The following is a 16,293-nucleotide window of genomic DNA, read 5'->3' on the forward strand; positions in this document are numbered from 1 at the left end:
TTATAACTGCTAGATGACTTAAGGGGCCAATTAAAACAAATTGAATTTATGCGTTCTGGTGACTGCTGGCGATTTTTTGAGATGAGTTATTTCATATAGGGGGATATATTATTATCATATCTCCTGTATTAAAAAAAGTCTTGCAATTTGCATTCTCTTGCATATGGAAAATTCCAAATGCAGCATCACAACAGTGCAGCACCTCTTAGTGTGCTAAAAACAGGTTTTGTTGTCTAGATTTCACTTCAGTATAGCCCAGAAAAGGTGGTACATATTTTATTTGCATGCTGCAAGTCAACAGGGGTTAGTACAGTGTGCCTCACAATACGAAGGTCCTGGGTTCGATCCTGGGCTCCGGATCTTTCTGTGTGGAGTTTGCATGTTCTCTTCGTGACTGCGTTGGTTCTCTCCGGGTATTATGGCTTCCTCCCACATCCAAAGACATGTACCTGGGATAGGTTGATTGGCAACACTAAATTGGACTTAATGTGTGAATGTGAGTTTGAATGTTGTCTGTCTATCTGTGTTGGCCCTGCGATGAGGTGGTGATCACCGTAAAGGACAAGCGGTAGAAAATGGATGGAAGTCAACAACATTGGATTGGAAGTGAATGAGTGTCCCCACAGTAACAGGTGGCATACATGCAAACATATCATTTAAATAGGGCGATTTGCACCACTTATTATCAATTCCACACACTGAGCTGATTACCCACTAATAGTACATGCAACTTTATAGTTTGTACACACACTTTTTATTGTGATCAAAGTACATCAGAATCAGAATAAGCTTTATTGGCCAAGTATGTTAAACACAAAAGTAATTTGACTCGATAGAATGTACTTTCTTGGTCAATGTAATGTAGATCAGGCTGTATGTGTATAATAAGTAGATCAATGTGACCATCTACTCGTTAAAATCAAATTGTGTCTGTAGTTAAAAGTTTTCCTATGTGAAATAGTCCCTTTGTGGTTCTAGGGTTATCATCACATTTTGTTGTCACAAAAATATCCCTTCTTAAAAACGTACAACAGTAGTTAAACAGAAACCTCACAAGATATCCTGACACCTCATGTGATGATGGTTTGAAGTTGCATGATCCAAATTCCGTCTGGATTTTAAACCATAAATATTTAAGGATGTTTACCTTTTGCCATTTAACTCCGGAGTATGAGTAAAATTCTGAATGAACGTCCTTCTTAATGAGTCTTTATTATATATTCTGATGTATCATTCTAAAACAAGCACTGTATTGACAACACACAATACATAGAGGTGACAGGCAAATGTTACAAATAAATTGCAGAGAGGTGATGCTGGTTGTGTACATGACGCAGCTATGGAGACGTACAGTAGAGCAGAAAGTTGTCGCCTGACAGTCTTGTTGCCCTTTGTTGAGGTAAGGCAATGCTGACTTCATATGAAGTAGAAAATAGGAGTAATATAGCTTGTGTTGATTTGGTGAAAAATCTCACCTTTATATGTGATCATCCACAGAGACACAAACCAGAGGGAAGGACATGTTTAGTCATTTGATAAGGGAAGCTGCCTTTCTGATTTTTCGCATGTAATTCCCTGCATGTTCCTTTTTTTTGGACATCTTGGAATATTTCAAAGGAGTCTCATTCTTCAACACTTCTACCAAGTTGTGTTGTCTTTCTTTTCTATGGATCAAAGGCTCCGTTTACACTGGACACCAAATCTGATTTTTCGCCCTTGAATGACACTGATTTTTGCCATTTTAAACACTCCAAAGTGCTTCAAATCTGATATGTTCACATCAGATTTGGGCCACATCAGAAGATAGTTAGAATCCGTTTGAAATGTGATCTTTTCAAATATGACTACAGTCTTAACGGCAACGCCACCTGTTTGCGACTTTTATGTCATCTTTGGTCAAACTACGTCATCCGTATGTGCAGCACGATCACTTTCCTTTTTTGCTATTCTCTTCCTCCTCCTGCAGTTGTTTACCATCACCTGCCTAATTCCTCTACACAACAGCCACACGCTGATCCGTAGTCTTCATCTTTTCTCTGGTATTACGACTGCCTTTTTCATTCGGTCAACTTTCTTTGTTTTCACTTTATCAAACTGCGCATGCAAGTGACGTCAAAGCCACATTGTGGCCACATCGGAGCCTGAGCATGTTTATACTGGAGTCTGAGGAAGATCAAATTTTACTTGTAAACGGTCAGCTGGAAAAAAACGGATTTTGAATAAATCAGATTTGGTCCACTTTGGCCTGCCATGTAAACAGGGTCCAAGTTTTACTCACAACAGTGCTTATTGTCTCCGTCCATTCACGCTTTCATAGAAAATGCAGGCTTCCTGTAGGGTTTTTTAAAGGCATGTATTGAAGCCTGAATTCTGCTGTAAATTAGAGCAGGGCATCTCCCCTGGAGGTTTATAGTGGCCATTTATATTCATGAGAGAGTGTTGCTCTCATTCTATTGCACCTGAGTTCCGGTTTGCTATGTGTCCCATGCAGGCCCTCCAGTAAGGAAGCAGCTGAGGTGAGACAGAGACACTTTTCTGAAACGAATGGCAAAGTCAGGAGCCTGGACCCAAGGGGGACATTCCTTTCACGTGGTCGGGGGCTGTCACGAGGACACAACTGCTCCTTTAGGTGTCATGGCGACGTTTTCTCCTGGCTTTGTGCGCATACAGGAAGTACATAGTGTGTCCGGTGGTGATGAAGAGCACAGAAATGAGAACTAGGATGCCAAAATGCTGTGGCTGTGGAGCAGAGATGACCATTATGAAGTGGAGCAGGTCCATCAGGTAATTCATTGAGCTCTGCACCCCGTTTACAACACCTCGCTCGGACTCACTGATGGTCTCCTGTAAAAGCTGTGTGACTGTCAGGTCGAAGGACCAAAGACCTGAAAATACAATAGTTGACTTTGAGTTTTGATTACCAACAATTCATACATGGTCATATCAGAATATATGTGTGTTATTGGTAAAATGGGTAAACATATTTGTTTTCCTCAAAAGCATTACATTTGTGCAAGTAGGGTACAGTACAGTATTATTCATTTTAAACTATTTTTTAACTACAATTGTAATTACTTCAGGACCCAAACTAACTAAAATGCATCGTGTATTATTAAAACATTGACATAAACACAGACATATCATTATGGGCTAATTTGGCAGGGCCGCCCCAGGGTAACTTGGGGCCCTAACCAGAATTATATTTGGATACCCCTCAATTAGAAATTTATGTCACTGTTTTTTTATATATATACAACACTTTATATTTTATTGATCAAACTTGAATTTAATTAAATGCATGTTTTGACTAAACAGGTTAATTTTGGAAAAAGTGGTTAATAAGTGGAAAATAACCGTTTTAACGTCATTAAAACATTTATCCCTTTTGGGAACGCGGCGGGTGCTGGAGCCTATCCCAGCTGCTCTCGGACAGAGGACAGTGTACATCCTGGACAAGTTTCCACCTCATTGCAGGGCCAACACAGGTAGACAGACAATATTCACACTCACATTCACACACCAGGGACCATTTAGTGTTGCCAATCAACCTATTCCCAGGTGCATGTTTTTGGAGGTGGGAGGAAGCTAGAATACCCAGAGGGAACTCACGCAGTCACGGGGAGAACATGCAAACATACAATGTTTTAATCCTCCCAAATCTGCTCCAATCAAAATTGAATTACAGTACCATTATATTTTATGACAAACACTAACAGTGTGTGGAAAGGGAACCAGTGTGCCAGCATTGGGAATGTTGTCATCATATTCTGATCAGTGACGAAGCAGGAAAGAGCAAGGAATGCGTACTCTGTCATTTATTTACATGTGATTCTTTACGCACAAAGGAGCCCAACACAGATCGAGAACCTTATGCACAGCACATGATCTGTGTTGAGGGACGGCCTGCCTATTAACCAGCGGGACAGGGTTGTCCATGACATCAAACCATCCAGTTTAAAGTTCTTTTTTTGTTTGTTTTTTTTAGCATATTTCTATAAACAGCAGATAACTTCTGTCATATCCCGCTGAGAACCAGTGCCCTCTGCAGTGGATATTTGTGATTATAACAGAGCATTTTGTCCACTGCAGGGGATGCTGGTTATCAGACATACATATTGAGATAATAAGATTTTTATCTAGCGTCAACATAGTGCTCCTGTTTGTCTTTATGACTTCATACATGATAGTGTTACGAATTTGGTAAAGTAAAAGTCTTAAGAATAGATTAGAATCCGTCTTCTTGTACTGCGCTTTCAAAAATGGAACTTTGAAAACAGTTTAGTAGAAAACCCCTGCGGTAGTGTAAATGTTCCAGACTATTTGGTTGTGCGTGTGTCCACTCACCAATGCGTGCTGTGATCACACCCAAGAACAACAGGATAATGGAGATGTAAGACTCAGGAGCACTACCAGATGGCACGTTGTCAAAAAGCACAGTGTTGTTGGTCCAGTGGATGGAGGAGCGGTCAGGTAGAAGTGGCTGATTGCTGCCTCCCCTTAGAGGATAAGTGTGTTTTTGTCTTTGGCTCGCCATCCCTCCAAGCTCGGAGGAAGAGTTCGAGGTAAAGTAGGGAATCAGCAAGCTAAGATCCATGGGGCTGCCTGGGGCAAACACGGAGCACACGCACAGTAGCAAGCAGCCCAGGTGGAGACAGCTGGAAATGATGCCGGTGGTGACCAGACCGTAATTCTTCCTCAGTCTTGTAAACATGACAGTGCCCATCAACCCCGTGATGGCCGATACACCCATCAGTAAACTAAGGAGGGAGCCGCTTATTCCCTGAGTGTAGGCGTAGCCGGTGGTGATGCAATCAAAACCTAGCACTGTTGTGTAGAGGAAAGCCAGACCCATTCCTGCCAGGAACACAGGCTGATGATAGTAGGCTCTCCATCCATCTCTGCATGTGCTCACCAGCCAGCGAAACCTTCGGAAGCACAGGGGCAGGTAGGTGATTTCTTTTAGGTTTAGGCTGGCATCGCTGTTGCCTTCTGCCAGAGGCTCAACAACTTCTCCTTCCCCTGAGGAGAAATAAGGGACTGTCATTCATTATGAAAGTATAGTGTTGTATATTGCATACTGATGACATCAAAACAGTCACTACTTGCACATACCTACAAACATGAGTAAAATGTGTAATATGCAGACAAGACTACTAAATATGGGTTTAGCATTTAAGTCCACTAGATGCACAACCAGTGTAGTAAATGTACACTTGGCTAGCGTATTTACCAACACAGACAAATTACAGAAGTACTTCAAATTACAAGAAATTTTAGATACGAGCTGTCTCTTGGCTTATTGTTATGCTTTAAATTGCGAGCCATAATTTGAGTTACGAGCCTAACCCACTGCCAGTTGAAGTAGTATTTGTCACAGATAGGTGCCGTTGGGTCAATAATATTTTGTTATATGTTGCTGTGCCAGCTTTGTTTACACAAGAAACAAACAGACATTTTGATTAGACAGTTGATGTACATTTAACTTGTTGTCAACTCTGACATCTCCACCCGTGTGGAACAAAAAATAGCTATTTCCTATTGTTACACGACGGACAAGCATCCCAAGGAGACACGTTCAAAAGGATGCTCTCCAAGGTATCTATCCATCCATCCATTTCTACCGCTTGTACCGTTCGGGATCGCGGGAGCCTATCTCAGCTGCATTCAGGCGGAAGGCGGTGAACACCCTGGAGAAGTCGCGACCTCATCACTCTCCAAGGTAAATGCAGAAAAATATTATTATAATATTTTATAAAACTACTACAGTTGTTTTTAGTACAGTATTCAAACAATATTTTCTGCCTGAAATTAATTTAAATTTTTAAGAACTATTGTATGTTTCGTATTAAAATGGTGATATTTTAGAAGTTCCATGCACAAATTAAATTGATTTCAAAGCATTTCGTTTTTTTATTTGAGATACAAGTGGTTTGAGTGACAAGCTCTGTTGTGGAACACGATTGCTATTAAATTGAGGTACTGTTGTAACAGTGCCATGGTTCACAGCTTCTTGCTGCAATCAAACCAAAACAGCACTACAGTGTTAAGCCTGGATTATGCTACAGTCTAGCTACGGCTTGCATCTTCTCCTACAAACTCCCCAGCGGCTTGATCCGTCAGCTGTTTTCAAAACATAATTTCTGGACTGTGGTGGTTCTCTACTCCAATGCATTGCCACAAAACTAGTAGATTTCGGGTGAACTCCTGCTTGCATACCTTGTGCTCCTCTCCTTCCCATTCCTTGCAGGCTGGCCTGATCCACCTCCACCACAGGCGGTTTGACTGAAAGAGCAGGAACGATGCGGTACACCCGGGACAAGAAGAAGAACTCCACTATGAGAGACACAAGGTTCCATCCCAGGATGAAGCCACATCCAACTACATTGGAGGCCAGGGTCATGACCTGCCCCACCGCTAGCGGGGCCAGGATGTTAGTCACCTGATCTATCCGCCTCATGGTGGCATTCATTCCTTTTGTCAGGATCACAGAGGCCCAGGTTAACGCGCTGAGCATAACGTGGCCATTAACGGAGAGCCGGTCCTCTTACCAGCTAGGTGACCCCGGTTGTAGCCGGTGATGACTACGATCCAGTCCCGCTGGATGGCAATTGTCAGCGCTGTGCTTGCCAGGTTTGCCACATCTGCCAGGACGATCACCACCGTATAACAAACCACCTTGCGTAAGTTTTGCGATGCAACATGTTATTATGGAAGCACAAAAGAGTAGCCACATAGCTCACAGCACAGAGGGAATAATCACAGCTATTATCCTATCTTATCGTTGAGATACAGAAACAAGTGTTGCGTAGTCTACTCACAGTCAGCCAGCCATCCCAGATTTGCTCAATCCTTTGTTTGTATGAGAACACCAACATGAGCACAATGCTACAAACTGTCACTGAGATGTTCTGGATGAAAAGAGATGCATGTGCCACTGAAAAAGATGGGGGGAAAAAAAACTTGGTGTACTGATGATATTTTCCTTTGCAAAACCTAACCCAGATTTCAGTGACTGTGAGCCACATGCCTTGCTGCTTGTCAGTCTAGAAATCAAATCAGGAACGGATTTATACTAGAGATGCCGGGAGGAAATGCAATTTACCACATGGTGGGACTGCAAACCAGCATGTGTCCCGGCCTCAGCATTGAGATTCACTGATTTATATCCTGCGCGTTTAACACAGTAATGTATGCTAAAGTCTGCAGGTGGCTGTGAAATTGCCACGCGTACCTTTATTCCGGGGATTGCGGTCAACCCAGTCTCCAATCAAAGCTCCGAGCAGGAGCACAGAGCCAGCCACCACCAGGCCAAAGACGGCGGTCAGCAGCAAGTTACGTCCATACAGCTCAATCAGGAACACAGAAATGGCAAAATGCCACATTCGGTCACCCTGGATAAACACACATAAAGGGACGTTATTATGTAAATAGTCACGGAATGCAACAAAAAGGACATATTATTCTGCCTGAAGATATAGTCCAGGACTAGGTATTACTCTGTCGACCTAGATATAAGACATTTTTCCTGAGAAACGGTGTCTTGAATGGGGTTGGCAACCTCAACTATCAGAAGAGCCATTTATAAAATGTTATAGGCAAAGGAATATATTTTTTTTAATTTTACCTACTCAGTGGCCTAGTGGTTAGAGTGTCCGCCCTGAGATCAGTAGGTTGTGAGTTCAAACCCTGGCCGAGTCATACCAAAGACTATAAAAATGGGACCCATTACCTCCCTGCTTGGATTAAATCACCAAAAATGATGCCCGGGCGCGGCACCACAGCTGCCCTCACCTCCCAGGGGTTGAACAAGGGGATGGGTCAAATGCAGAGGATAAACTTCACCACACCTAGTGACAATCATTGGTACTTTAACTTAACTTATATGTACATGCAGAATTAAACTTTGTATTTATATAAATATTTTAGGTGTAGGAACGTATTCATTAGGGATGTGAATCTTACATCAACATCCGATTCCGATTATTGGGGTGACAATTTGAACCAAACAGGCTCCTTGATTCAACACAATTCTCGATTAAAACCAATGTTCAAAATATATTATTTGTTTTTTGGGTATGAAAATTATATCAACAACTTTTTTGTTACAGGCTACAAAATTACAATTTATTACACCAATAATTATCCCACAAACCCTAAAGGTTCATAAAAAGACAGTTAGAGTTTAATGAATTTCTGCTTTTTTCTGTAATTTAAACCCTGCACTTATAAAACAGGGCAACTAATTTAGAGATTTGTCTTTGCTATCTGCCATGTTTTGTATTAAATGCAATCGCATTTTTTTCTGTTTTTTTTCTAGTCCGTCGCTATCAATATCTTCAAACACAAATCTTTCATCCTCGCTCAAATTAATGGGGAAATTGTCGTTTTTCTCGGTCCGAATAGCACTTTTTGTTGGAGGCTCCCATTAAAAACAATGTGAGGATGTGAGCAGCCATCAAATGTGACGTCATCATCTGCGACTTCCGGTAGAGGCAGGGCTTTTCTGTTAGCACCGAAAGTTGCTACCTTTATCATGGATATTCTCTACTAAATCCTTTCAGCAAAAATATGGCACTATCGCAAAATGATCAAGTATGACACATAGAACAGACCTGCTATCCCCGTTTAAATAAGAGAATCTCATTTCAGTAGGCCTTTAAAGGGTTGCCTTGAGGAAATTTAGAACCCAGTGTTCTATGTTTGTTAGCAAGGTTGTAATGTCAATGTAAAAATCTGCCATTGTGTTTACAGTGGTCCAAGTTCCTCTATACAACAGGAGCACTCTATTCTTTTTAGGCCTGTGCTGCAAAAATGTTTGTTTCCCATGTTTTAAACTGAACTCGGCGGCCAGAATAGTGTCATTCTTGAGCTGGATTTGGCCCCCGAGTTGCTAGTTTAATAACACTGATTTGGGCCATCGTAGTTCAATGATTTAGATCAGTGGTTCCTCAAATGGGGGTACGTGTACCCCTGGGGGTACTTGAAGGTATGCCAAGGGGTATGTGAGATTTTTTTTAAATATTCTAAAAATAGCAATTAAAAAAATCCTTTATGAATATATTAATTGAATAATACTTCAACAAAATATGAATGTAAGTTCATAAACTGTGAAAAGAAATGCAACAATGCAATATTCAGTGTTGACAGTTAGATTTTTTGTGGACATGTTCCATAAATATTGATGTTAAATATTTATTTTTTTGTGAAGAAATGTTTAGAATTAAATACATGAATCCAGATGGATCTCTATTACAATCCCCAAAGAGGACACTTTAAGTTGATGATTACTTCTATGTGTATAAATATTTATTTATAATTGAATCACTTTTTTATTTTTCAACAAGTTTTTTTGTTATTTTTATATCCTTTTTTCCAAATAGTTCAAGAAAGACCACTACAAATGGGCAATATTTTGCACTGTTATACAATTTAATAAATCAGAAACTGATGACATAGTGCTGTATTTTACTTCTTTATCTCTTTTTTTCAACCAAAAATGCTTTGCTCTGATTAGGGGGTACTTGAATTAATAAAATCACTGAAAAAAGGTTGAGAACCACTGCTCTAGATTATAATGTAAGAAACAAAAGAATAGAAATTGTTCCACACAGCAGTGCCAAATTTAACTTCATCATTACATCTTCCTTCCAGCCTCACGTGTGTGAGTGTGGCTGCATGTGTGTGTGTGTGTGTGTGTGTGTGTGTGTGTGTGTGTGCGCGTGTGTGTTTGCCTTTGTTTGTGTTCACGCTTGTGTGTGTGTGTGTATGTAGGTGTGTGTGTGTGTGTGTGTGTGTGTGTGTGTGTGTGTGTGTGTGTGTGTGTGTGTGCACACGTGCGCGTAGGAGATGATGCTTACCCACATTGACAATGCTCCACTAACATAGATGAGGAACTTGGGACCCTTGAGGTAGATAAGCGCTGAACCTTACAGGAATTGCATAGAAAAGGAATGGCGGCTTTTTAGATATGATGCAACATGTTGTTTGTGTTGATAGGTCAGCTCACCTGGTATACTCCTGGCTTTTTTGGCTCTGGCATTCCTGATGTGGTCAGGTTCAAACTCGACCACAACGCCGCCACACTGGGAGGACTCTGCTCGCTGGGACATTGCCTAGGACAGATGGTGCGCTACTTTTTTCCTATTGTAAAAACACCTTTTTGTTGAATTGAGTTTAAAGAATGAAAAAAAAAAGGGGAAAAAAATCTTCACTATGTTAGATAAAATAGCATTAGCTTGTCTGTAGGACACGCAGCTTTCATGTGATGATGACGAAAACCAAAAAGTTGGCTGTCTCACCTTTTTTTTCCCGTGTTCCGCTCAATCCTCGCTGCTGTTCCTTGATGATGTATGTTGTGCCATGAATCCTACATTGGGAAGCTCGTCTTTCCTGAGAGCTGGAATTCAAACTGTAGTATTCTGAAAGGCTAAATAACATCGCAGTGCTCAAGTGCACCATTGTATGAAAGTGCCAGAAAAGCAGAACAGGCAGCGGGACAACAAAGGCAGCCAGCATTTTCCACAGCACGTGACCCCGCGAGAGGACAATGTCACCGTCCATCCTCTCCACACAAAAAAGGCCACGAGTAAAAAGAGACACACATGCGCATGTTGGATAAGTACAACCAGCAGGTATGATCCATATTCTGCCTGGTGACAGGTTACATGAGTGTGTGTTGTTGCACTCAATAAGATAAAATAATTACACCACTTTACACACTGATGCATGACGTTTTCCCATGATGCAACAGGCCTTGATACACTGCATGTTGATGCAGTCATGTTTGCTGGTGTTCTGATTGCAAACACACATCATTTTGCATCATTTGCAAAACATAAGAAATACATAGCAAGTACCTGTTTTAAGCAGTACTTTATTGACATTGAAGGCCTACTGAAACCCACTACTACCGAACACGCAGTCTGATGGTTTATATATCAATGATGAAATATTAACATCGCAACACATGCCAATACGGCCGGTTTAGTTTACTAAATAACAATTTTAAATTTACCGCGGAGTTTCTGGTTGAAAACGTATGATGACGCGTGTTTGTGACGTCTCGGGTTGGAGGGGACATATTAGCCCAACACCACTTATGGCTAAAATTCGTCTCATTTCATCGCATAATTACACCGTAATTTAGACATCTGTGTTGCTAAATCTTTTGCAATTTGTTCAATTAATAATGGAGACTATAAAGAATAATGCTGTTGGTGGATAGTGGTGGATTGCAGCTGCCTTTAGCACCGAAACACAGCCGGCGTTTCTTTCTTTGTTGTGAAGCTTTAACACAGAGCGGTCAAGCAAACATGTTTCTCTACGTCAACCAGCAAGTTTTGGGATGGGAAAATTGTGATATTAAGTCGGCTCTTACCGGAGACTTGAGTGGATTATGCGACCTCCTCCTGTAGCTGTCAAAAAGGCATCTGTGATCTTGGCTCCTGCATTGACTTTCAAGTATGACTTTATAACCTCACTAAAACACTATTAACACAATAAGCAGATAAGGGATTTTCCAGAATTATCCTAGTAAATGTGTCTAATAACATCTGAATCGCTCACACTGCCGTCGCCTGGAGCCGTCGCCTTGTCTTCTTTTTTTTTTTTTTTTCAGTGCTTCACTCTAACTTTCCTTATCCACAAATCTTTCATCCTCGCTCAAATTAATGGGGAACTTGTCGCTTTCTCAGTACGAATTGCACTTGCTGCTGGTGGCTATGATTATAAACAATGTGAGGAGCTCTACAAACCGTGACGTCACGCGCACATTGTCTGCTACTTCCGGTACAGGCAAGGCTTTTTTATTAGCGACCAAAAGTTGCAAACTTTATCGTCGATGTTCTCTACTAAATCCTTTCAGCAAAAATATGGCAATATCCCGAAATGATTAAGTATGACACATACAACGGACCTGCTATCCCCGTTTAAATAAGAAAATCAAATTTCAGTAGGCCTTTGAAGTTACGGTATATTTCCAAATCAGCAATAATCATCAAAAATATTTTTCTATTTTTGGAATTGTTGTCTGTCTGTCTGTGTTGGCCCTGTGATGAGATGGCGACTTGTCCAGAGTGTAAACCACCTTCCACCTGAACGCAGCTGAGATAGGCTCGAGCGTCCCCCCGTGACCCCAAAAGGGACAAACGGTTGAAAATGGATGAGCACCGTGTGGTTTTGCTCCAAAAATAGGCTTAATCATAATTTACAAATATGTGGTACTAAAACATGAAATGTCACCACAACTCAGGCTTTGAAGGTGCTATTTGCAACATGCTTACAGTTACATCATACAAATATATATATATATATATATATATATATATATATATATATATAGCTCCGGAGTATAAAAACATATATATGTCGCACTGGAGTATATGTCGCATTTTTGGGGGAAATATATTTGATAAAACCCAACACTAAGAATAGACATTTGAAAGACAATTTAAAATAAATAAAAAATTGTGAACAACAGGCTGAATAAGTGTACGTTATATGACGCATAAATAACCAACTGAGAAGGTGCCTGGTATGTTAATGCAACATATTATGGTAAGAGTCATTCAAATAACTATAACATATAGAACATACTATACATTTACCAAACAATTTGTCACTCCTAATCGCTAAATCCCATGAAATCTTATACGTCTAGTCTCTTATGTGAATGAGATAAATAATATTATTTGATATTTTACGGTAATGAGTATAAGTCGCACCCCTGGCCAAACTATAAAAAAAACTGCAACTTATAGTCCGAATAATATGGTGTGTGTGTATATATATATATATATATATATATATATATATATATATATATATATATAAACAAGAACACCATTGACTAGCTTGTGTGATGACTGTATTATGTTGATAGTATATATTTGTACCATGAATTGATTAACGTGGACCCCGACTTAAACAAGTTGAAAAACTTATTCGGGTGTTACCATTTAGTGGTCAATTGTACGGAATATGTACTGTACTGTGCAATCTACTAATAAAAGTATCAATCAATCAGCTTATGTTACTATTACTGGTTTAACGGAACAAACTGCACTTTTCTTTTTATTTTGCTTATCGTTCACAATCATTATGAAAGATATGAAATTGGATGTTATTTTTTAAAATGCATTCTAAATATTAAATAAATGCGATCAAGGGTCGCTTACAATGGAGCCTTTGGGAGCCACTCAATTTTTCCTCTAAAGCCCTTAAAAAACATCCAAACACCTCCATTACGGTTTTAGATACACAATGTAAGTATATATGTAATGTAGTAATGGACTTATTTAAAATAACAATTAATATTTACATATTTAGATCATTTTAAGCATACTTTGCACATTATTTTCAAAACGCATCATGATGATTGCTTAATTTTTTCTTCATCACTGATTATTACTCACTGCAGACTTTATGAGACAACAAACATAATACAATATCACTTACTGTACAATGTCTGCTGCCATTAGGATGCCAACTGCTGTAATGTTCATATATTCCCATTTAGATGAAGAACGACCATAATCCTCATGAAGAGACAGGGTAGAGTGGAACAAGCATCTTTTCGTGTCGTCCTCACTATTTCCGGCTCCTAAATGTCTGTCAAAGTGTATCGAATTGTCCAAGTACGCCCTCAGCCATCTGTTTTTCAGGTGAGATGCATGATTTATGATCTTCAATAAACGTCTAGGGAACAAGGAACTAGGAAAAACCTTTGCAGTCAATCATGTCAAAATTGTACACAAGCTTGTTATCACAGCGCCACTATAAATAATTTGTCTGCGTTAGCGCTTACAATAACAAATTCACGAATACTTGGTTAATATTCCAGTTACAAAATGTAAATTGAGGGGTTTTTTTGGTTAGGTTTCTGATGTATTCATGCAGTATTAGATGTTGAATACAATTTGTGGGCTTCTCAATGTGATGTTAATACCAAACTGAGGTTACAAATTGCCAATACTTTAACCCCCAGGAGACAAAGGCTGACTCTTTTGTTCTTTCAATATTTTTTGCTGTATTTTTGGACATACTTGTTGTTGTGTTCCTTCATTTTTTATGATTTTTTTAAGTCTAATTTCAAAATGTCAATCTGGTGTATGATACAATGGCAGTTATTCCACAATTCCCTAAAGCCAAACAGGACATAAAGTAAGTATTTTTCAAAGGACATAAAACATTTGAATATTATTTTTTGTATTTGTTTCCTCATATCTCAAAATCAACTTCAGCCTGAAACAAAAATATCAAACATGTTATGTTTTTGTTATTATTTGAACCCTTTTGATCAAATGATGTCACAGTTGTCAATTAGTATATATTTACATGACATAAGTTTGTAATATATATATATATATATATATATATATATATATGTATATATATATATATATATACATACATACGTACATATATATATATATATATATATATATATATATATACATACATACGTACACATACATACATATATATATATATATATATATATATATATATATATATATATATATATATATATATATATATATATATATATATATATATATATATATATATATATATATATATATATATATATATATATATATATATATATATATATATACGACGAGTTGAGTTTATACCAAAATGGATACATGGATGATACAGCAGAGGATTGGGAGAATGTCATGTGGTCAGATCAGATGAAACCAAATTAGAACTTTTTGGTATAAACTCAACTCTTCGTGTTTGGAGGAAGAAGAATACTGAGTTGCATCCCAAGACCACCAGACCTACTGTGAAGCATGGGGGTGGAAACATCATGCTTTGGGGCTGTTTTTCTGATAAGGGAACAGGACGATTGATCCGTGTTAAGGAAAGAATGAATGGGGCCATGTATTGTGAGATTTTGAGCCAAAACCTCCTTCCATCAGTGAGAGCTTTGAATGGTTGACCAAATACTTGTTTTCCACCATAATTTACAAATAAATTATTAAAAATTCCTACATTGTGAATTCCTTTTTTTTTTTTTTTTCACATTCTGTCTCTCACAGTTGAAGTGTACCTATGATGAAAATTACAGACCTCTGTCATCATTTTAAGTGGGAGAACTTGCACAATCGGTTGCTGACTAAATACTTTTTTGCCCCACTGTATATATATATATATATATATTATGTTTATATATTTGCCACTGGGACAATATAATACTGCTACTGCATCCCATTCAAAATGAGTGTGTTTGTAAGATCTTTACCCATACCGACGACATGTATTAACTGTATACAGCGCCCCCCGTGACCCCAAAGCGAATAAGCGGTAGAAAATGGATGGATGGATGTATTTCTCAAATGCATTTATGGTAAGTGCTATTGACAGTTTAACAATATTAACAAATTATTTAAATTACTTATTTATTCTCTTTTATTATACACAATTGCTTGAGCAAAACAAGACCAATAGCACACAATAACTAAACAAACATACTTTTTACTACTCATTTTAATAGTTTTGGTTTTCTCCCTTTACTACTCATTTAAATAGTCTGGTTTTCACCCTTTAAGTATTCCCTGAGTTTGTAAATATCAACAAAAACAAAATATTTTGAGCAAATAAAAAAGTCGACCTAATAAGTCTCGTATGGATCATATTCTGATACTACCTCTGATATTGACACCATCAATTTTTAGATGGACCCGCCCTCCTCTTTCATGACGTTGTGTACTGACTGAGACAATGCTGACACATCAACAGTTATTATATTTTCATCTCTCTAACTCTTAACAGTTATTTTATTATCCTCTCTCTAACGCTTATCAATTTACCTGTTAATTTTAACGTTGATATCTGCTTACTTTCTGTTGTAACATTGTTTCATCTACATTATACTATGCACCTTCTTCTTGGTGTTGTTTAAAGCTAACTGCTAAGCAATCTTAGTTGTTGGCATGCCTGCTCCTGGCTTGCTCTTGGCGTGTAACATATTTATCCTCGTCCTCCAGTAATAATATTACTTAATAATTTTAATTGTGATACAAAAAAAATGCAGTTTATTTACCGTAATGGAGGTGTATAAACACACATAATTAGTTTAAAGCCGCTTGTCAGCCGGGTGCTGCGAAGAGGTAGCGACTTGTCCAGGGTGTACCCCGCCTTCCGCCCTATTGTAGCTGAGATAGGCGCCAGCGCCCCCCGTGACCCCAAAAGGGAATAAGCAGTAGAAAATAGATGGATGGATGTCAGCCGGGTGGTTATATAAAAATACAGGATCTGCGTTTATGATCAGTTTTAAAATGCATT

At 38.8% G+C, this 16,293-nt stretch overlaps 1 protein-coding gene across 1 annotated transcript; it reads right to left on the reverse strand.

The window, feature by feature from the left end:
* Positions 1–1,277: 1,277 nt before the first annotated feature.
* On the reverse strand, positions 1,278–10,119 carry si:ch211-254p10.2 (solute carrier family 40 member 1). Its single transcript, XM_061914724.1, has 8 exons — positions 10,007–10,119; positions 9,858–9,925; positions 7,232–7,391; positions 6,819–6,934; positions 6,549–6,675; positions 6,217–6,471; positions 4,345–5,019; positions 1,278–2,885 (listed from the first exon to the last, which is right to left on the reverse strand). The coding sequence occupies exons 1-8, from the start codon at positions 10,107–10,109 to the stop codon at positions 2,626–2,628; spliced, it is 1,764 nt and encodes a 587-aa protein (XP_061770708.1). The 5' UTR covers positions 10,110–10,119; the 3' UTR covers positions 1,278–2,625.
* Positions 10,120–16,293: the final 6,174 nt, after the last annotated feature.

Source organism: Nerophis ophidion, linkage group LG11 (genome assembly GCF_033978795.1).
Source record: "Nerophis ophidion isolate RoL-2023_Sa linkage group LG11, RoL_Noph_v1.0, whole genome shotgun sequence".
Classification (NCBI taxonomy): Eukaryota; Metazoa; Chordata; class Actinopteri; order Syngnathiformes; family Syngnathidae; genus Nerophis; species Nerophis ophidion.